The sequence below is a fragment of the Macrobrachium nipponense genome, chromosome 10 (assembly GCF_015104395.2).
Source record: "Macrobrachium nipponense isolate FS-2020 chromosome 10, ASM1510439v2, whole genome shotgun sequence".
Taxonomy (NCBI): domain Eukaryota; kingdom Metazoa; phylum Arthropoda; class Malacostraca; order Decapoda; family Palaemonidae; genus Macrobrachium; species Macrobrachium nipponense.
The window spans coordinates 92,557,290-92,581,046 of NC_087204.1; the positions used below are offsets into that span (position 1 = coordinate 92,557,290).

General features: G+C 36.7%; 1 protein-coding gene across 1 annotated transcript in view; it reads left to right on the plus strand.

Moving 5' to 3' along the window:
- LOC135223761 (BRCA1-associated protein-like) overlaps window positions 1-23,757 on the plus strand; it is a 241,336-nt gene that overhangs the window by 48,481 nt on the left and 169,098 nt on the right. The window contains 5 exon segments of the mRNA XM_064262524.1: window positions 2,446-2,603; window positions 16,951-17,107; window positions 18,662-18,715; window positions 18,718-18,741; window positions 18,744-18,789. Of these exon segments, the coding sequence (XP_064118594.1) occupies window positions 2,446-2,603; window positions 16,951-17,107; window positions 18,662-18,715; window positions 18,718-18,741; window positions 18,744-18,789 (439 nt within the window).

The window sequence follows — 23,757 nt, forward strand, 5'->3', positions numbered from 1 at the left end:
CTTTTTCCCATTTTTATTTTATTAATATTATTATCTAAACCTTATTATTATTTTATCATTATTTTTCAACGGGCCACGTGCCCAGGCCCCTTGTGGACGTACAAGCAAAAATATCTAGAAATTACATTTTGTCTGCAGCATAGAGTGCCATGGGCATCGCAGGTCACATGCTGGGCCACCTGGCTGCTTTTGCTTCATTAGAAATTAAAAGGCCCTGATTTGAATCGCCAATGAAATCGTTAGAACATTATAGGGAAGTTATCTTTTAGACCCATATAATTTGATAAGAAAAAATAAGTACTATATGTATGTATTTATGCACTGCAGCCTGTGCAAACAGTGATTTATAATTAAATCTCTACTGTGGAGAGAGAGCTTTCTTAAGACTTGCTTAGACTGACAGCAAGCTGGCACATCAGCATTTTTGCTCTCGTATATCATGGTCAAGAAATATTTTTTATTAGATCAAGGAAAAATAGCATTAAAATTCTTATTACTATAATGGTTTTTAGAATTTTCTCAATTTTTTTCATTCAGTTACAGATGTTTCATTAATACTGTACATACTAACATTGCTATTGCCTGCTGATTACTAAGTAAATTCCCAAGACAGAAAATTTGGTGAATTTTGATTTTTCTTTCTACTGTAAATATATAGCATACCTTCTGTTTAGTCTTTCTCCTGTGTGTCTGTTTTTATTGTGTTCTCTCAAGTTTCCATGAAAATGATGAATTGGGTATAACTAGGAGTTTTACTCTGGAGTTAATACTGTAGCAGTGTATCTCTTCATTTTATGAGTTATACTTATGATCGTCTTTTCCTATTCTCTTTCCATGTGGGGCACATTAGCGGAGATAATTATGTCTGCCTGTTGGAGTAAGTAATGCTGTATAATGCCAAAAGGCTAACTGCTCCTTCATTTAATGTACATATTTGGAACAAAGCCTTATTTAAGTTTATATTTGTTACATATTTGGAACAAAGCCTGATTTAAGTTGATATGTGTTACATGTTCCTTTACAAAAAATATTTGTGAATGGCTGTCACCCCTTAAATTTTGCAGAGATATTTACCACTTTAAAGCACATTCCAGTTAATCACAGTGTTGTCTTGTCTTTTATGTGCACCTGCACTAATTAACGCACTTAATAAGAGTACAGTATACAATACTGTAACTAGAAGTTGCCACTAAGGGAAAAAGAAATTTTTACCTTCACTTGAGAAGTGGTAATGACAAAGAAATGTTTGCAAAGCATAATTGATATCAGTAAAGATCACCATTTTTGTGATGAGGTTATTCAATATTCTTGCATTGTTTTATATCCAAAAGCATGGAAATATGAAGGTCTTAAATGGCCTAGAGTTGTTAAGAATATTTTTTGGAGTGTCATGGTTGTTTCTTAGTACGTACAGTAGTACAGGCATCCTTAATGTTCATTTGTAAGCAATGTATGACATCTCGTATGTTTATTAGTTTTAAAGCACGTGTTCCATATTATTCACTTCTTATATTATATGAATATTTTTTTTAGAGACTGGAGGATGTTTTTTAATTGCTGCATTATAGAATTACTGTAGAGCCATGGGAAATTAACTTTCAACAAATTAGCTAAGGGAAAGTGTAATTTCTCTCCTGTAGTTGTTACATGTACGTATTATGTATGAAAGATAGAACATGAAATTTATGATGAAGTTCATAGAGAATTTAAAGATGAGAAAATATGTATGCTAGGTATTTGTACTTTTATTTTATTTGAGATAAGCAGCTCATCAAAACTTTTGCCTTTAATTGAGTATATTTTTCCCATTCTTCTAAGATCTTGATCAGGAAAATCCAGAGGATTTTACTTTATTTCCAATATCAATGCACGATTGGGGACTTACAATCGGCATACAGTACTGATGTATGTATTTTCTTCTCGGTTGATTAAAGATTACCTAATGGAGAATGAACAGGTTCATGTCAAAGGTATTGGTGGTTTCATCATCATGCCTGCCAACTTCATTATTTGTATTATAACTAAGAAAAAGTTCATTCTTTGATATGAAGATACCTGAAGCACATTTGGAAAAAGGCAAATAAATTGTGACTGATAGTAGGGCAGTTGAATGAAAATTCTCATTGCAGTAACACAATATCATAGTTATTACTTGTAAGAACATAAAAATTTGTGCTTAAAATATTGATTATGAGACATATCATGAATTCAGTTTTTTGTACAAGCAAGAATTTGATGAAAATTTTATTGGTTAACTTTTTCTGTAGTAATTTTTAGGCGGGGTGTGTAGGTGTTTTAGAAATAATCCATTCCCATTAGTCTCACAGTGAATTTATGACTTGAAGTTACATCTTATATATTAAATGGTAATTTCTTGTGTTATTCAGATGTTTTAGAAGTTTTATGGTAGCTTTCTTATTTTTAATTTTTCTTTAACTTTTTCAGCTCCCAAGACTGGTAAGCGACTGGCTGGACTAGATCGTGAGGCTAGTCCCTCTGATTGGCCATTGCTTGTTACAGATACTTTGCTTTCAATCCATAGGGGTCGCAGGGAGCCTACCAAACTTACTATCACTACTCTGGAAGAGGAACACATTGTCAAGGTTTAGTTTATTCTGTTTTCTTCATCATTAGAAGTCCTGTAGTCTCATCTAGTTTAATCTACACTATCTCTTATTGCAGAATATTACATTTAAAAGGTTTGATTATACAATACATTTTAAATTATGAAAGAGAAGTGGTTGCATGCAGAATGAATTATTCAGTCCCATTTTCCGCATGTTGAAAGCATGTCATGAGGCCATCACCACTCATTTATTAACTAAGCTTTGCACCTTCTTGTGTAAAATGTGAGGAGATCAGTAAGATGACTTATGATGTGTTTGTAAAATGAAAAACTTTTAACTTTTTACTTTTTGGCTAATGCTTTGGTTGAAAATGCAGAACTGTATGCATACACACAAAAAAAAAGGGTTGGTGAACCTGCTACTGCAGATGGGGAAAGGTAATGACCCCGGGTAAATAATGTATAGGGACCCTACATTTCACATGCTTGGTACTCATTATTTTTACTTTCTTTTGTACTCTTATCATCCTCATTTATGCTTCATTTTTTGAAATTTTTTGAATTTTTTTTTTTAGGTTTACATGTAACTGGCAGTCCCTAGTTATTGGCAGACTCAGTGAATGGTGATCAGCGCCATAAAATTGGTGATTTATGGCTCCATAACGCACCGAGTTCTGGTTATTGGCGCTATAACATGCTGAGCTCTGGTTATTGGTGCCATGACATGCAGAGTTCCGTTATCAGCACCAATAACACGCCGAGTTATGGTTATCGGTGCCATACATGCCAAGTTCGAGTTATTGGCCGATAATAGAGTTACGGTGCCATAACACCTAACCTAACAGAGGTGCCATTAATCAGTTATCGGCACCATTAACTGGATATTGGTGCTGTAAGCCCCATGAATCGCTGAATTTTAGTTAATGGTGGTTATCAGTACCCTGTCGAGAACAGAACCCCAACTGATGACTGGGGACTGCCTGTAGTTTTTTTGCCTTTTTTTATTTAGTTATTTTTTTCCCTTTTTTTCCCCACATTGTACTACCTTGGCAATTTTACTTTTATGTATGTGTTGAGTTTGAATTACCGTATATACTTGTGTAACATGCGATCTCACATTATCAAGCGACCCCCAAATTTTCACCTTTAAAAAAATTATTTGATCATGTATCTCATGTAGCATGCGAGTTAAATTTATGAGACGAAGTGACAATAGGCTAACCTCTTTTCCTCTTTATCTGTCCTATTTTCTAGTTAGGCTAACCCCTTCTCCCGCATCTTTTTAGCTATCCCATCTTCTAGTTAAGTTAAAACAAGTAAAAGAGTGCTAAAAAAAATTGTTAGTAAAGTTACGCGTTCAGTATGAACAAACCCAAATCTGATAACAACAGCAGTTTGCTTGCATTTCAAAACCATCGTACGATAGTAAAAAATTACTGTGTTACGTTACAAACGACGTTAAGTAGAATAGGACTGGTATATTTTTTACATTACTATATCCTCATTTGCTATAGAGAAAAGATCAGCAACGGCATATACTGCTAAACTTTAAGCTGTTAGTTGTAGCTGAAGCTCTTCATTGGTTCTGGTAACCGCCTCGGCCTCCTCTGAAGTGCTTTCCCCTATTAAAGGGACCTCCCGATCCTCTCCCACGAAAGGACCGCTTACCTCTGCCTCCCTTACCCGAGCGGTCATACTTCTGTGAAGCTTGACTCTCGAAGGCTTGATTGTAAGCTGGAGAGATGGCGTAAGAGGTGGAGGGCTGAGGCTGAGGGGATATCACATAAATTGGCTGTGATTGACCCTTAGAAGTGGAAGGTTGGGCTGTCTGCACTAATGGCACCGCTGGAACTTGCTGAGGAAAGCGTGGTTGCTTTTTCTGGTAAGGTTGGAAAACGCCTGGGTTTCCTCTGTCCCTTACCTTTAGCTGTCAGGTGTTGTCTCGCGCAGCGACACGAGCTGAGCCCAGAAACATGCTCTTAGCGCCATCTACTAACAAGAAATAAATTTTTTTTTCACAACGATATGAATTCAAGTGATATTTTGACTTGAAAACACTTCTTATAATGTAAAATAACCTTGTCCCATATCAACAGAGTATCTTGAGATTCATTTATGTTAACTAGAAGCAAGAAAATCATTCTGATTTGAGTTCAATACAGCAAAATAAAATTACTTCGCCAGCGTCCTCAGCTGATTTCCAAGCCAAAAATATGATTTTGCTATGTTTGTATTGTATAATACAATATTGTATTGTAATAATACAATAGCAATATGAAAAAACATACAATATAGTTGGATGCAGTGAAGTAAATTATAACTTTTTAAAGATCCATGGAAGAAATGCATATTCATTATGTTTATATTTAATAATGTGATACTAGTATGTATGTGAATATTACATACACTAATTTTATATCTCACGTATGATGCGACCCCCATAAAATTAGCTCCAAAACTAGGTCTTCAAAAGTCGCATGATATGCGAGTAAATACCGTAAAGTGATTTTTATTTGGGTTTAATCTTACCTACTGTTAAAGACAGCTTATATCTCTGTGCCAATAGGTGAGTTGGTATTCAAACAAAATACTATAATTATATATTGCTTGATCTACCTGGATGACTCTAGTACACTCATTCTCCACCAGTTGATTGTTTTGGCATGTATATGACATACGCTTTATATATGGCATATTCTGCGCTTACCTAGCTCCGGCTGTTTTTGACTCATCTCAAACAACAAACTCCTAATGCTACCTTGAGTATCTGGAACTGCACTCGTGTTTGCATGTTTTCTGATTCGTCTTTCATTTTGCATGCATATTTCCGTTTATTCTGTGTGTTTGGGAGTACAGTGGACCCCCGTATTTGCATTCTCAGATTCGTGGACTCAAGCATTCACGGATTTCTCTCGGGAATATTTCCCCCCATTATTCATGAAAAATATCCGAAATTCCAGTTTTTTTTTTTTTTTTTTTTTTCTTTTTTTTTTTTTTTTTTCAATTCTTCTTATGTACTTTTGTGATAAAACTATTAAAAAACCAAGTAGAACATTTTTTAGTGGGTTATTCTTGAGTTTTTAACTAACTAACAAAAGTAGGTTGTTTCTAGCGTTTTTATAGGGGTTACAACTATTCGTGGATTCTAACTGTTTGTGGGGGTGTGTCTGGTACATCCCCCGTGAATAAGGGGGGACCACTGTACGTACTCCCAGTTCCTAACATTTGCCTGACCCTGTTTATTGTTTTTAGTCTTGATATTGTAAGAGTGAGGTGTAAGTGAAAGTGCAGGTCAGGATACAACTGATTTATTAATCCAAAATTCACACAAGTCATAAACTCTTGCAGGCTGCAAAGTTGTAATAACCTTTTGACAGGTAGGGAAAAGGGATTACTCTAGGCCTCTGTGAAGACACAGAGGCAAAAAAAACAATTACAGTTGATCCTCATATTTTCTGCAGATGTGTACCAACTCCCCCCCCCCAGCTAAAATCTACAAATACTTAAAACCCCCTCTCTAAATGCTTATTACTGACTATTTTGTTAGTTCAAACAAGAAAAACCTGTAAAAATGTTTATACCTGAATATATTAATAGTTTTTTATTTTTGCAAATAGTGCATTTAGTCATGAAATTGATAAGAAATAAATAAATACAGTAATTAGTGTTTTCAGTGAAAAATACTGCAAATAGCAGAGTTTTCTGCAAATAATGGGTAGATATGATACATAGAGAAACCAGCAAAGTAGCTGAGTCCACGAATCTTGAGAACGTGAATATGGGGGTCCCACTGTATACAGATGTAGAACCTATATCGAATAGGTATACATAGTTGAATGAATGACGTTTTGATAAATATAATGGTACAATATCAATAGGCTGACGATAACGTCGTTGGAAATATTCGCTGAGAACATTTTCTTGAGATTTTGCGTTTTCTCCTGTCCTAATGTTGGCTGCATGGTGCTTTCTCTGAGGTGAGAGTTGATTCATCTGCGGGGAAGGTTGACGTGGTTGAACACATGTTCTTACAGTCGTCCTTCCCTGGCAAATAGGCTGGTTTCAACTGGTCGATCAAAACCCATGTTGTTGTTCTGTCAACAGTATGTGGAGTATTTGCAGTTGTCACTGAAGAATTCTGTGTGGACCGGAGTATGCTGGGGAGAAGGTGGGGGATGGTTTGTGTGCATCAACCCATATGAATATGTAGTTTATATTCATTAAGTCTTCGAGGACGAACACTTTCCTCTCTGGTTGGTATGTTGTTCTTGCCTGGGTAAACAGTTTCTCTATCGTCTTTTTCTTGTTTCGATGATGTTGTCGGGCTTTGTTTTCTGGGAAAGGTGTCTGCTGGTAACATCAGCACTTGGCTGTACTAGACTTGGGATGGAGATGGGATGCATTGAATGCTTCGTTTGGTGTCATTCTCAATCCCAGGAGGACCCATGGTAGTTCTTTTCTCCAACTGCCTCCATGACATATGGCAGTTAAAGAGGCTTTCAATGATCTGTGTAGCCTCCCAATGATTCGTTTGCTTTGGGGCTGTAGGTGATGTATGCGTTATTTTGGTTTCCAATCTGTTGGCAAGGCCGTTCCAAAGGACAGAGGTAAAGGTCACACCCCTGTCGATGGTGATGATGTTGCAGGATCACAAGCAAAAAAACAAAATCAAGCAAGACCTTCCCCCATCTACGTTAACTACTCCTGGCATACAAATTTTCCCCAGCCACACTTTCCCCTTTACGTTAATTCAGTTACTAACAGGACACTTGGTTCACCAAGGCAAAAAAAAACAATCAAATCAAACACAGAAACTTGACACGATCAAGGCAAGAAGCTGTGCTTTCAATACGGTATGGACACGAAAAACAAACTCCACCGCCACTAACAAGCCACCAAACACCAAACCAACGGTCACCAACATACTGCTAAATACCACACAAAATAAACACCAAACAAGCACCAAGACTACATACACACCAACTCACAAACATCAGACACAACAAATTGCTCGCCAATAAACAACCACAGATGGAACAAGCACGAAAGAACTCAATTACTGAATACCCAACTTATGTGTCAAACACACAGACCACCTCACACTCCGAATGCTTTCTTTGACTGACTGCTCCTCACTCCGAATGCCTTCACTCTGACCTGACTGCTTCTCATGAACCAGCATGCTCGCCAAACAAGCAGTTCACTTGTCAACCACCCATTTTTCATTCACACCCTCTCTCACGCAAGCAACCCTTGAGTACATTAAATGCAATCACTACTGATTACGAACCTAGAGAGTCCGCTTCAGGTTTGATATGAAAATAAACAAAAAGAATTCAACACCAACAGTCGAAACTTGGGATACGAATATAGAAAGATACACAAACACAACAAAGGTTTATTTACAAGCTTACTAACAAAGATAAATGTAGAATGGTGTCTCCTATTAACATAAAAAGGCAAAATCTTACAATGCGTTGAACTGGGGAAGAAGTGAGGTAATTCAAATACTTGCTGGGCCAGTTTTGTGACTCGAAGCGATGGCTTCACAAAGGAGAACGATGGAACTTTAGTTTTCTTCTTGACTCCGTACTGCGGAAGGCAATGTCTATTCTTGATACTCGAAGGGCAGGAACTTCTCAAAACCTCTCGCAGAACGTTTCTTCTCTGAAGTCTTGCTTAACTTCAAATACAACTCGGTCGTCCACTCCTGACGACTTGACCAGAATTCAACCAACTCTCGAGCGCCTTTTTCTCTATGATCCTTCGTATGTTCCTTCTTCTCGTATCTCTCTCGGATGATCTCTGCTGCTGATCTTTCACTGATAATCTGATCTGTGGCTCTTACTGATGATCTCGTACTCTCTGACTCTCTCCTACTTAGTCAGTCGTATTTATACGGTGACTCTGGGGGCGGGGCCTACGGCAAATGTCACAGACTCCTGATAATTATCGGAACTTCTTAGAAGAATCTAGACGACGTATTGCATCAGAAATTGCTGCGTTTCTCACGACACTTCAGCGCCTGTTACGTTCCCAAACACGCCTGACGATTCCAGAACAATCATGAGAACAGGGCGCCTCCAATACATGTGCGAATGCCTTCATGCTGCAGAACTTCTCGAAGAAGATGCATTTTCATTTCCTTTAACTTGTAATTCTTTCCTATGAAGCAATTCCATGACACGTCCCCCCAAAAAGAGAAAAAATGAAATCAACTTATTTTATTTTTTCTAAAGAGAAACAAGAATTAAATAACAGGGGAACCATTCTTCATAAAGCTTTAATACTTCTCCATTCACTCAACCTCTCGTGCCAAAATAGAAAACGCTCATTAGGCTACTCATTCGGGTGGAAAATCTCCAGAGGCTACTTGCTATAACATCATCCTTCTCTCTTACTTTTTCTGTTTTCTGAACTCGGATTTAAAACTTTGAAATGCTAATAGACACCTCTTGCGTTTTCTCAAAACTAATTTCTCTCGGTAATACTGTCACATAGACACTGGCGGTGGCCAAGGTACGGGGCGTTCTTTATAATTCTGAAGCAAGTTTACATTCATTGACTTTGCTACACCCATATTAATTCTATAATGTATATTTCCCCTCTCCTCTAACACTGAGAAAGGACCTTCGAACTTATAAGGTAAAGCGGAACCTTCTTTCTGGACTAGTACTAAAAACTTTATCTCTTACACACAAACTTCTCTTTTTTGCTCTAAGATCATGTTTCCCTTTTGTTTCCCCTTGACTTCTGCTCGCTGCTTCCGTTCTCCTCCCGCTAGTTGCCAAACATCTCTTAAATTGTTTTTATAATACTTTAGATTAGTTGTGCAATCTTCTCTACCCTTACTTCTAGACAAAGGTCCGACCATATTGATAAATACATTCTCAAAAGATTCGCCTACTGAAGGAATATTACACAACGAAGTCTGAGAATTACTTGATTTGGTTTCCCGGCAATTTGGCATTCATGACAGCTTAAAACATACCTCTCTACGTCAATTTTCATTTTAGGCCAAAGTACGCCCTACTAATACACTTGAAAGTTTGATTTACTCCCAAATGTCCTTGCTCATCATGTGCTAACTTCAAAACTAGTTCATGAAGCTTCCTAAGGAACCACTAATTGTTCGGTGATTTCCCTTTACTACCTGACTTAGGATGAACATAACGACACAAAACTTCGTCCTTTACACAAAAATTTTCCTTACATCATCGAGATCATCATCCAGCTCACACTAAAAAATTCGGGTTAGTGTCTCACCTTTCTCTGCAACTTGACTAGCTCATCCTTATCCAAAATGTTAGAGCCTAATTCATCACCGTAACTAGTACTAGATACTGGTACATTTACTATGTTACCCTCGACAGCTACACCTTTCCGTTTTGGCTATCACTGTCAACATCGATAGAGTTTGGTCTCTCAGCTACGCTCATGCAAGATCAACCTCGCCACCTCTATCACACTCGTTCGAATCCACGAACTCACTCACGTTCGAATCCACAAACTTACTCTCGTTCGAATCTATGAACTTACTCTCGTTCGAATCATGAACTCACACTTGTTCGAATCTACGAACAAATTATGACCGTAGTCTATGTCTGTATCTAAACCCGACCTAGTTACTACCATTTCAGGCACTGGAATCTCACTCACAACAGGATTCACATTCTTGGATAGAGCTAAGTCATTACCGACAATAATGTCAACGCCATCAACGGGCAAACTGTCAACAACTGCAAGTTTCACTTCTCCTGACACTACCTGACTTTCTAAGTTCAACTTCAACAAAGGACAAAGAACACAAGTGTTAGGAAATCCACCTAACATGACTTTTTCTTCCATATTAATTTTCTGCCCTGTTTGGCACACACACTCTCCTAATCAGTGAGACAGCAGTCCTCCGTGTCTCGAAGCAAAACCACCTCTCTCGAATCTACTCCTCCAAGAGAGGAAAACTACACCTTCTGACAGAAATTCACCCAAAAATTTCCTAGTTTCTCTCATCACATCATTCCTACTTGACGAAAGTTACTAGAGACACTGGTTTTCTTAACGTCCTTCCTTTCTACTGCACAATTTCTCGCTAAATGCCCTTTCCCATTACATTGGAAACAAGTTAATTCTGAGCCACTAGATGCTATTTTACTCTTACAAACCTTAAACGTATGACCATGTTTTCCTGCATATATAAACACGGAATAGTCACTTTTACTCGCATTGCTATTACTAGGACTGAAACCTTTACTGCTTTGTACTCTACCAGACGAAGGATCATTTCGTTTCTTACTAACACTCAAATTATGAGTTAGACTATATTCGTCAGCTAACCTAGTTGCTCCTGCAAAAGATACTTCTCGCCTATCTTCTATATAAAGCTTAATCTCAGGGGATACGTTATCTTTGAAGTTTTCTAACAACACTAAGTTCTTCAAACCATCAAAATCCTCAACTTTAGCAGAAGTTAACCAATCAAAAAAACAGCCTTTCTAACTTCTTACCGTATTCTACATGTGATATTTACATCCTTTCTCAAATTTCTAAATTTCTTACGGTACGCCTCCGGTACTAAACCTGTATGTGCTAAGAACAGTTTCTTTCACAATATCATAATCATCACATTCCTCCTTAGACATGCAACTATACACAGTAAGTGCCCTACCACTCAAAACTGACTGTAAATAATCAAAGTCCACGTTTCTTTAGGAGAACCTACTCTTTCCATTAACTTCTCAAAACACATGAAATATGTTGTTACATCTTTCCTCACCAAACTTTGGTACTAATTTCAACTACTGCACTCATACCTAACCTATCAGTTTCGTTTCGTTCCGGCCTGACTGACTGTTAAGAGTGCTTTGTCTTAACCGAGCGATTTCCAACTCATGCATATGTTCTTTCTCTCTCTTTCTTCCTGCTCATGCATACGTTCTTTCTCTCTCTCTTGTTGCTGCATTTCTCTCTCAGCAGCTCTTTCCTCTCTCAGCTGCTCTTTCATCTCTTTCATACTTTTCCCTTTCCCCCCTTTCCTTTAACCATACTCCATGGAGATCATTCCCCTCTAGACCTAGGAGCTTACCTGACTCAATAAATTCTTTCACCATCTCACTCATTCTGGCTCTTTCTATATTCCCTCCCTGTTTCAAAACTGTTATGGTGCTGATATATACTAAGCAAGGTCGCCACAATGTTATGAACCTACGCTTCTTACCGTATTCTACATGTGATATTTACATCCTTCTCAAATTTCTAAATTTCTTACGGTACGCCTCCGGTACTAACCTGTACGCGCTAAGAACAGTTTCTTTCACAATATCATAATCTCACATTCCTCCTTAGGCATGCAACTATACACAGTAAGTGCCCTACCACTCAAAACTGACTGTAAATATAAAGTCCACGTTTCTTTAGGAGAACCTACTCTTTCCATTAACTTCTCAAAACACATGAAATATGTTGTTACATCTTCCTCACCAAACTTTGGTACTAATTTCAATACTGCACTCATACCTAACCTATCAGTTTCGTTTCGTTCGGGCTCTGACTGACTGTTAAGAGTGCTTTGTCTTAACCGAGCGATTTCCAACTCATGCATATGTTCTTTCTCTCTTTCTTCCTGCTCATGCATACGTTCTTTCTCTCTCTCTTGTTGCTGCATTTCTCTCTCAGGCAGCTCTTTCCTCTCTCAGCTGCTCTTTCATCTCTTTCATACTTTTCCCTTTCTTTCCTTTCAACATACTCATGGAGATCATTCCCCTCTAGACCTAGGAGCTTACCTGACTCAATAAACTCTTTCACCATCTCACTCATTCTGGCTCTTTCTATATTCTCCCTGTTTCAAACTGTTATGGTGCTGATATATACTAAGCAAGGTCGCCACAATGTTATGAACCTACGCTTCTTACCGTATTCTACATGTGATATTTACATCCTTTCTCAAATTTCTAAATTTCTTACGGTACGCCTCCGGTACTAACCTGTACGCGCTAAGAACAGTTTCTTTCACAATATCATAATCATCCCATTCACTTCCTCCTTAGACATGCAACTATACACAGTAAGTGCCCTACCACTCAAAACTGACTGTAAATATAAAGTCCACGTTTCTTTAGGAGAACCTACTCTTTCCATTAACTTCTCAAAAACACATGAAATATGTTGTTACATCTCCTCACCAAACTTTGGTACTAATTTCAATACTGCACTCATACCTAACCTATCAGTTTCGTTTCGTTCCGGCCTGACTGACTGTTAAGAGTGCTTTGTTCTTAACCGAGCGATTTCCAACTCCATGCATATGTTCTTTCTCTCTTTCTTCCTGCTCATGCATACGTTCTTTCTCTCTCTCTTGTTGCTGCATTTCTCTCTCAGCAGCTCTTTCCTCTCTCAGCTGCTCTTTCATCTCTTTCATACTTTTCCACCTTTTTCTTTCCTTTCAACATACTCATGGAGATCATTCCCCTCTAGACCTAGGAGCTTACCTGACTCAATAAACTCTTTCACCATCTCACTCATTCTGGCTCTTTCTATATTCTCCCTGTTTCAAACTGTTATGGTGCTGATATATACTAAGCAAGGTCGCCACAATGTTATGAACCTAGAGAGGTCCGCTTCAGGTTCGATATGAAAATAAACAAAAAGAATTCAACCAACCAATAGTCGAAACTGGGGATACAAATATAGAAAGATACACAAACACAACAAAGGTTTATTTACAAGCTTACTAACAAAGATAAATGCAGAATGGTCTCCTAGTTACATAAAAAGGGACAAAATCTTACAATGCGTGAACTGGGGAAGAAGTGAGGTAATTCAGATACTTGCTGGCCAGTTTTGCGACTCGAAGCGATGGCTTCACAAAGGAGAACAGTGGAACTTTGGTCGTCTTCTTGACTCCGTACTGCGGAAGGCAATGTCTATTCTTGATACTCGAAGGGCAGGAACTTCTCAAAACCTCTTGCAGAACATTTCTTCTCAGAAGTCTTGCTCAACGTCGAAATAACTCGGTCGTCCACTCCTGACAACGACTAGACCAAAATTCAACCAACTCTCGAGCGCCTTTTTCTCTCTGATCCTTCGTATGTTCCTTCTTCTCGTATCTCGGATGAGCTCTGCTGCTGATCTTTCACTGATAATCTGATCTGTGGCTCTTACTGATGATCTTTTACTCTCTGATCTCTCCTACTTCGTCAGTTGTATTTATACGGTGACCTGGGGGCGGGGGCCTACGGCAAACGTCACAGACTCCCGAGATTACCGGAACTTCTTCGTAAATAAGAAATCTAGACGACGTATTGCATCAGAAATTGCTGTGTTTCTCACGGACACTTTGCGTTCCCCAACACGCCTGACGATTCCAGAACAATCATAAGAACAGGCGCCTCCAATAAATGCGTGAATGCCTTCGTGCTGCAGAACTAGCTGCGTTCTTCATCCCAAAGGGAGTAACAAAAGCGGAATCTTGTGAGCTCGATCAGATAGGGGAACCTGCCAATGCCCCTTTAAAAGATCCAATTTAGTTATAAAACAACTTACCAGGTCCTATCCGATCAGACAGTCCTCGATACGTGGCAAAGGGAAAGAATCATTCTTTGTATTAGCATTGACCTTGCGGTAGTCCACACACAGGGTGAAACTGCCTGTCAGGTTTCTTAACAAGTACAATAGGTGAGCTCCAAGGGGACTTTACCGGAAGGGTCTTATTAAATCATGCTCCAACATATACTTTATCTCCTTCTCGACACTATCACGCTTTTCTGGATTTAATCGATTAGGAATTTGTTTGACTGGGGAAACGCTACCCACATCAACATCATGTTGGAGCAGGGTCGTTCTACCTGGAGAGGTCTGAAATAAGTCTGAAAAAGATTATATTAATTTCATCATGTCATCCTTCTGGATACCCTCCAGATGCTCCAAACCCTTTACTAAAGTTTCCAAGTTTTGCATATTACCTGTAAGAGCATCTGAAGAGACCTGGCAAAACAAGTTGGCTGGTTCTTCTAACGTGGGTTCTAACACTAAGAGATACGTACTGGCTCATATACTATAGCTAGAGGGTCAAGTCTACCAAACCTGTGTAGGATTTCATCTATTAATATGGAATATTCGCACTTACGTTTGGTCCCAGAGCTTCCACTTCATAATTAACATCAGACAATTTCCGGAGTACCTTCCAAGGCCCCTTATACCTAGGTTCTAGAAAATTGTCCGAGTCTGTACTCAAAACCAAACAAGCTCACCAGGCTCAAATGAACGTCCCTTACTTTAATTTGCTTATCATAAGTTTCCTTCATTGAGGCCTAAGACAACACTAAATTATCCTGGGCAAATTTCCAGGCTGCCGATAATCTCCTTCTCAGGTCCACAACAAACTCAATTTCTGATGAATATAATTGAAAAGTGCCTTAACTTCGGAACGTCATAAGCCGAACCCATTGTAACCAGGGACTGCCTGGTACGTCATGATGTCTTGACTTTTGAATGTTCTGGACAAGTGTCTGGACATGAGGCAGGCTGTTGTTTACAACAGCAGGTGGCATCATTTTCTAGTACGTGTCAGGTTTAATACTAGGCAGTCCCTGGATGTCGGCGGGAGTTCCGTTCTCAGTGGGGTGTGCTGATAAGCGAAAACCGCCATAAACAAAAATGCTGTGATCTATGGCACTGTGTTTCAGTTAATGGCGCCGATAACCAGTTAATGGCGCCCCTATTAGTATGTTATGACATCATAACTATGTTATCAGCACCTTATGGCGCCAATAACCGAAACTCTGCCAGTTAGGGTACCATAAATCACCAATTTTATGGGCGCTTATCTCGCCATTAACCGAGTCTGCCGATAACAGGGACTGCCTGTATTCAGTTTGATAGAAGTTTGAATTTGGCTAATAGTAAAATGTGGAATTGTTTTCCTGCTTTGTGCTGATGTTTCCTGAATTCAGGTGTGCATATCAGTTTTATTTTCTATTCCCTCACATTTAATTATTTATCAGCTTTCTATAAATTTCTCTTTGGAGCCCTTTGGGGTTATGTATAGTTTGTTGACTGTCCCTAAGGGTTTTGAGCTGAAGATTTAAAGAAAAATAATTTTCATTATCATTTTTCTTTGAGCACATATCAGATAACATCCTTGCTTGTAACAGTGGTATACCTCAGAGACAAATGTGTCCTTTTTCAGCTAATTGGCTTATCTCCAATAACACTGTAGCCATTTTAAGAAGCTGTTATTTATTTGGTGAACTGGTCTTAGCTTTTATTAAGGTTAAAGTTCATGGAGAATAGTCACTGGTTGCTGGAACATGTTAGAAAACTTTTTCCAGATACAGTACATCAATTACTATGCAAATTTAGGACCAATCCTTCCTGTTTCTATCCTCAGGGTATTGGTTTCCCAGTTAAATGCCTTAATTTTTTGTATAGCTTGATGGTGTGAGATTGTCTATGTGGGTAAAGTATTCATATGATCTCATTCTATCTGATATTGACTACTACCATCTACAAATTTCCCATATCAGGGTCCTGGATCTTCTCCCTGCCATACGCAACATTAGAAACATTCAGGACAAATATGCCAAGCTACAAGGGACTAACACACTATTCAGTTCTTTAGTAATCCTGCATCCACAATGAGTTTGACTGCAAGACAAATTTAGATATACTGGGGTACCTTCTTAATTGGCAGTACTGTAATGTTACAAGTAATGAGCTATTATCTACTTAAATTGCCTTCTTGCCTTAGTATTTTCCTAAGTAAGGCAATGGCTTGTTCATTATAGAAACATTAAAGTCTTAGCACAAGTTTTTGTTTTTTCAATTTAAACTATTGTCTTGAACTAAGGCCCCTCTTCAGTCACTCTGATTGGGCCATTGACAGTTTATTCTGAGTATAGATAGTTTACATATAAATGTTCTTTCTGTTGCTCAGTTGAAGAAGTGCTTATTTCTTTATATAATAGCAGGAAGATCATCATTACTTGTAAGCATGCATATAGTTGCTAAGTTTGTATGCCATCATCCACATTTAACCAGAGCTCTAGGCTATGTAAGGTAAAACTGTACATATTTTATTTGAAAAATGTGAAATTTGTTTAAAAACTACTATGTATATTGTAGCCTTGTAAATTTGTAAAACGATAGACTTTTTATAATGTCAGTATAAGCTATATTTTGTAATAAAGATTTATACTACCTAGTCAAAATTGGTTTTGTGTTGAGATTTTGCAACAATTTTTAAAAGTTACAGAATTATAGTTTGGGATAGGTCTTAGAATTATATGTATAAGGAAAAATAGTTTTTTGGCACTATTTTGTCTGTTTATGTTTTACAATACAGTAATTTCCCCTTATAGTATAATGTTGCTTGTTTTTGTTTGCTGAAGGCTTTAGCAAACAGCAACAGTGAAGACGTCTCAGAATTAAGTCTGGTTAAAGTCAACACCATGGATAAAGTTGCCCTTGAGGGCCGAGGAGAGAGTGGAGGTGTACTACCAAGAACTAGCAAAGAATCAACACCAGGTGCCACTAGCAGTAAAGAAGGTAATTTATTGAAGATTACTTTATAGTTTCTGGATACTTATTTGATTTTAAAATTTATGGACTAAATTTAAGAATGAAGGGTTACTGTGTTTATAGTATTACAGTGCAAGGTTACTGTTTATATCTATGGAGACAATACTACTTAGAAGGGTAACCCTTCACTTCCTTAATGCTTTAGTTTTCTGCAAAAGAAAAAACTATTGAGGTGGGTATTTCTGTGTCTGTCTAAACTTTTCTGTTCGTCCTCAGATCTTAAAAACTACTGAGGCTTTAGGGCTGTAAATTGCTATGTTGATCATCTTCCCTCCAATCATGAAACACCAAGTTGCAGCCCTCTAGCCTTGGTAGTTTTTTATTTTGGTTTAAGGCTGAAGTGAGCCATGATTGTGCATTTTGCACTGCTATAGATGCCAACAACACAGGCCATTACTGCAGTGGCTGAAAGTTCATGGGCCACAGCTGCGAGAATCATGGACTGTGGTTGAGAGTTTCATACAGCATTATAAAGCTATACAGAAATGATTGCGCAAAAGAAACTGGGACATTTTTTGCTTGTTTTTTCGTGTTAATTCTACTGTACAAGAAAAAAGGAGGCCAAGCTTGGAAGCCCTACCTCATAAGAAGCATCAACAAAAAGAAAAATGATAAATAGCTTGGCAGAATAGGAAAGAAAGTCACGAACTCATACAACCAAAATTTACAGACTCCATAGAAGTGATGAGCTGATGAGTGTTATGAAGTTGCCAGAGGGGAGAGGACAGTTTTTGCTCTGTGGACAGTGTACCTTTAGAAGAGGGATAAGTAGGCCAGGTTTTGAGGGGGAGGAAGGAGGGATTATAGAGGAGGTAATAGGAGCCATGTCACAGATTAGATTAATTGCCTTGGATTCAGTCTTGTTGAGAAGAAAATCATGTGAACCACCACAAAAATGTTGGCAGTTTTCAACAAGGCGTACGTATATTGCGATCATGCAACTTTAATAACTAGGTGACTTGTAATATTAGACAAAAAAATCATGTTTTTCTGTATTGGCTAGTATTAATACATAAACTGAACCATTTTAATGCAAAACATTGCAAAAACACTTTTTGAGATAATAGACTTCATATTTTTCATCTGATTAAGTGAAAAGTTCAGTAGGTTCTTTTGTGATAGTGGGATGAATTTTTGGGAAGTTGAAATATATATATATAGTGTTTTTCAGAGCTTTTTTCTTGCTCATGTGTAATAAGTAACAATGCTTAATCGTTAAGAATGTGTGATAAGTAACAATGCTTAATCGTTATGAAACATTGAGCAACATTATTTGCCTGTAAACAAAAAGAAAAAAATTCACAGAAATTATTTATATTTAAGAAAAAGAATTATTTTGATAGTGTAATGATAACTTCATCGCAACTACTGTGAAACCCAGGGTATGAAGTTTTTGCATGTTTGAGTTTTCGAATCAATAAAAAAAAAACTGCGACAGTCCTCAATTCAACAAATATACAGTGAATTAATCAGAAACTTCTCTTAATGATTTTCATTTGGTGTGTGCACTGGTCTTTTCAGGAACACCAGGCCCAAGCGAAGATGGAGTAGGTGGTAGGAGAGGCAGGACAGTAAAGAGAGAGTGACTTTTGTGTCTGGTAATCTATGGTGGATGTTACACATGGAATTCTTCATTTGTACAAAGAAAAGTGAGTAAGGTGTATTGTGTACAGTTTGTTAGGTGGACAGTGACAGACTTATTTTAAACTTGGTTGACAGTCTTTTCACGATGATCATTACTATCACCATCATTTTATGTTTTGCATCTGACTAGTAATTGTTGTTTAATGCTTATATTATGGCATATGAGCTCAATACATTATTTCTATGTGATGTAGCAGTAATACACACATAATGGCATGCAGTAGAATCCAAAATTATTGCCATTGCTAAGTGTTAGTTTTAAAACTAAACAATTCTTAACAATATTTACAAAAATGCAGAAAATGGTCTCGGTAGAAAAGAGAAACACAGAGGATGCTATACAGCAGACAGAAAGGGGTTTTAGAGAAAAGATAGAGACAATGAAAGAAGTGCTTCAGATATTGTATTAATAGGTTTAGTATTCCAAACAGAGATTGGTAAGGCCAAAATAAAGCTTGAGTAATTGGAATAGAAAAGATATCAAAACAAAAGGTAATTCACCTAAGTAGTCATAGGTATTTGAACTAGGTAATCTCAGCTAACGGTAAATGATAAGCCATGTTACAAATCTTCGTAATGATTACCTAAATCTTCAATTTTAGGTAAACAGGTATTACAATTTTTTTAGAAGCTGTAATTTGTAAAGGAATTTTAACCATTTTTCCTCTATTTACTCTTGGAAACATCCTGTAGGTAGGTCTGTGAGAGTTAGGAATTTCAAATTCTGTGGTCTGGTTACTCCATATGATAATTCTGAAGAGAAGGTTCAAGTAACCCGAGCCTAAAACATGATAGAAGTGTGGGGTTCAATAGTTTCTTATCAAAACTTCATTTAAATATGAGATGGGAGATTACATAGTTCACTCCAACCTAAAAAATCTGGCATTCCATAGTCCAGGAACTCCCAAAATCCATGGCTTTTTAATCAGCTGCCATTAGTTCTTGAACGGCTATAAGGGCACGTCACAAGTTTCGTTATTTTTATTTTTTCGGGTTTTTCTGTAAATACACAAGCAAATTTATTTTCAACAAAAACAATCTGTAAAATTCAAAGATAAACAGCATACAAAAGAACCTTTATTTGCGTATATACTCTTGTATCTTCTGAGCATTGCAATTTCATCCGTAAACACGATTTCATCATGTACATTGTGTATGGTGTGAGATATATTTTCTGTAGATTACACAATGCCAAACTTTCTATACTTGTCAGGGTTTCAGTAGATAACATTGATCATGCATACTGTATTATAACTGAATTAGCTTTTAACTAATAAATAGGCCTAGAAGTCAAAGTTCATTAGGGTAAATGGAAATCTTCATACATTAAATCAGGCTTACCAACATTGTGACTTTGAAGAAATTATCACTAGTATTTCTTGCAAGACACTGGCATAAACAACAGGAAGTAATTACATAAACAATTGAATTGAGAGACAGATGTTTGCCCATGTCAGTTACTGAAACTAACATACATTTATTACATTTACACTTGTCAACTTATTAAAAATTTGATAATTGTAAATGGTGACTTCCATAAATATTAATAAAATAAATTTTTATTCATCCTTCACTCAATGGAGAGGAAAGTGTTTAAAAAAGTTTGCCACTAAATTTACAGATGTAACTGTAGCAGAAGATACGAATAACGTGCAGACCACAAAACCTTTTGGAAGAGGCAAAAGCAAAATCTGATACTGGCAAATCACAGCTTTACTTCATTTAGTATAGTACGTATACAGCAATTAGAAGGGAAAGGGCAAAATTAACGTTAAAATGAGGAATCTGCTAGCCTTGTGCTGGTTCAGGGACCTTGGTCATAAACAAATTAAGATTTATGAACGATAGGGAGAAGCTCGCCAAATGACACACAACAGATGCACTAAATTTGGTTATTTACATGAAATCAACAATCAAGAAACAAATCAGCTCAACATCTCAATAATATTATATATATATATATATATATATATATATATATATATATATATATATATATATATATAATATATATATATATATATATATAGTATATATATATATATATATAGTACAGGCGGTCCCCGGGTTACGACGGGGTTCCGTTCTTGAGACGCGTCGTAAGCTGAAAATCGTCGTAAGCCGGAACGTCGTTAAAAATCCTAAGAAACCTTACTTTTAATGCTTTGGGTGCATTTAAAACTATGTAAACTGCATTTTTATGACATTTTTCTTTAAAAAAAACCTTCAAATATTGATTATTTTGCTTTTTTGGTGTCATATTTCATCTCCCAGATGAGCGTTGTAGGCGTCGTAAACCTGAACATGCGTTGTAACCCTGGAAATAACGTCTATTGACAAGCGTCTTAACCTTGGAATGTTGTAAGCCGACACCGTCATAACCCAGGGACTGCCTGTATATATATATATATATATATATATATATATATATATATATATATATATAGTATATATATATATATATATATATATATATATATATATATATATATATATATATATATATATATATATATATATATATATATATTATATATATATATATATATATATATATATTTATTTATTAATTATATTATATACAGGCGGTCCCTGGGTTACGACAGGGGTTCCGTTCTTGAGACGCGTTGTAAGCCGAAAATAGTCGTAAGCCGGAAAACATCGTCAAAAATCCTAAGAAAACCTTACTTTTAATGCTTTGGGTGCATTGAAAACTATGTAAACTTCATTCTTATGGCATTTTTCAGTTAAAAAAAAAACCTTCAAATATTTATTATTTTGCATTTTTGGCATCATATTTCATCTCCTAGATGAGCGTTGTAGGCGTCGTAACCCTGGAAATACGTCTATTGACAAGCGTCGTAACCTCAGAACGTCGTAATCCGACACCATCGTAACCCGGGACTGCCTGTATATATATATATATATATATATATATATATATATATATATAATATATATATATATATAGTATAGTATATATATACACACACACAGTGGTCCCCCCTTATTCGCGGGGAATGCGTACCAGACCCCCCCGCGAATAGTTAGATCCGCCCGAATGTTTTGGAACCCCCCTCTAAAAATGCTCATAAACTCCTATCCTGAACATGCAAACACCAAAGTATCTCTAAAAAGACCATCCTTCATCAAATATACATAAAATATTCTATTATGGTTCATATTAATCTTTGAAATATTATTAATACTGTTTTAAAGTAAATCTTACATTTTATGGTTATACATAAATACATACTATGTACGTACTGCATGACTTTAGTTACGTATGTGAAAATAATTCAGTCCCCCCATAAGTATTCAGTCATGCACGTTTTCTTTCATACTGTTACTATTTGAGACATCCATTTTCTTTTTACAAAGGAAGCAATTGTATGTGAAATCACAAATACCAAATGTCTACTTAAAGTATTATCCTACATCAAATATACCATTGAATTGGTATCATTTTAAAGTCATAATAAACATTTTTACCATTAGAAATATATAAACAGCCAATAGCACAGAGAGAGAGAGAGAGAGAGAGAGATGAAGAGAGAGAGAGAGAGACGAGAGGAGAAGGAGAGGCGATCGAGACGAGAAGATTTTTCGATATGTTCGATGAAGAGAGCGAGATGTTGAAGAAGAGGAGGAGAGAGAGAATAACTCCTTATGGTTTCAATAGATTGAAATGAACGTCTGTAGGCAACTTTTTCCTTCCCCTCCCATAAATACATATATTTCTCCAGAGAAGAGAAAAAGAGAGGACTGTGCAATTATGTTTGTCTGTCTATCAATTCTTTTGCTTAGAGCGAGAGAGATAAAAGGAAGAAATAGAAACACCAAATGTATGACAAGTATCTTGTGGAGAGAGAGAGAGAGAGAGAGAGAGAGAGAGAGATGAGAGAGAGAGAGGAGAGAGAGAAGAGAGATGGCATTGTTACTGTTTAATCTCACGAAACAAAATAATATTTGTAAACTAGTGCTGTATATTATTATTTTACCATAAAATGTAGTAATGTCCTTAAAGATACACTTGATACATACATTTCCAGCCCAAACGAGGGTGAGAGTTACCACTAAGACACACTATTTCGTGTGGCAAAAGAGAGAGAGAGGGGTGGGGAGGGTTATCCTTATTTAAAAGACTGAAATGGATAGATTATTGTACTTCTATAAAATACTATAACATGAATTTTGAAATTAATTATATTTACTATTATTATCATTATGCGAAAATATTAATAAACATACACGTGTACCATAGAAAATTCTCATCTCAGTAAAAGAGAGAGGAGAGAGAGAGATTGAGAGAGGAGAGAGAGAGGAGAGAGAGAGAGAGAGAGAGAGAATATGTGATCATTGAGAGGGCAGCAGTTGTTGGACCCCAGCCAACTCTGCTTGACTCCCTGGAAATCAAAGACGCGAGGTAAAATGCATTTTCTTCATTCTTACATAATTTTATATTTATAAACTAAAATCTTGCTAATTCACTTTAGTATTTTCTTTAATGAATTTATATTATTGCTGTTTACATTAATATTGATTTTTGAAAATTAGTAAATCATCATCCAAAAAAATATACATCTCTGTGAGAGAGAGAGAGAGAGAGAGGAGAGAGAGAGAGAGAGAGAGAGACGAGAGAGAGATGAGATGAGAGAGAGAGAGAGAGAGAGAGAGATTATCATAGCATTTGTAAAATACTTTCACATATGATTTTTGTGTAATTACAATTATTATTATTATTATTATTATTATTATTATTATTCATCATATGAAAATTAATAAAAAACATATTATACATTACGTGTACCATAAAAATCTCTCATCTCAGTAGAGAGAGAGAGAGAGAGAGAGCGGAGCTGGAGTTCGAAAGAAAGATGCGTGAAAAGGACTGGGATTTCCTTCATTCTTACATAATTTTTGAAATTTATAAACTAAAATCTTCACTAATTCAATGTAGTATTTTTTTTTCT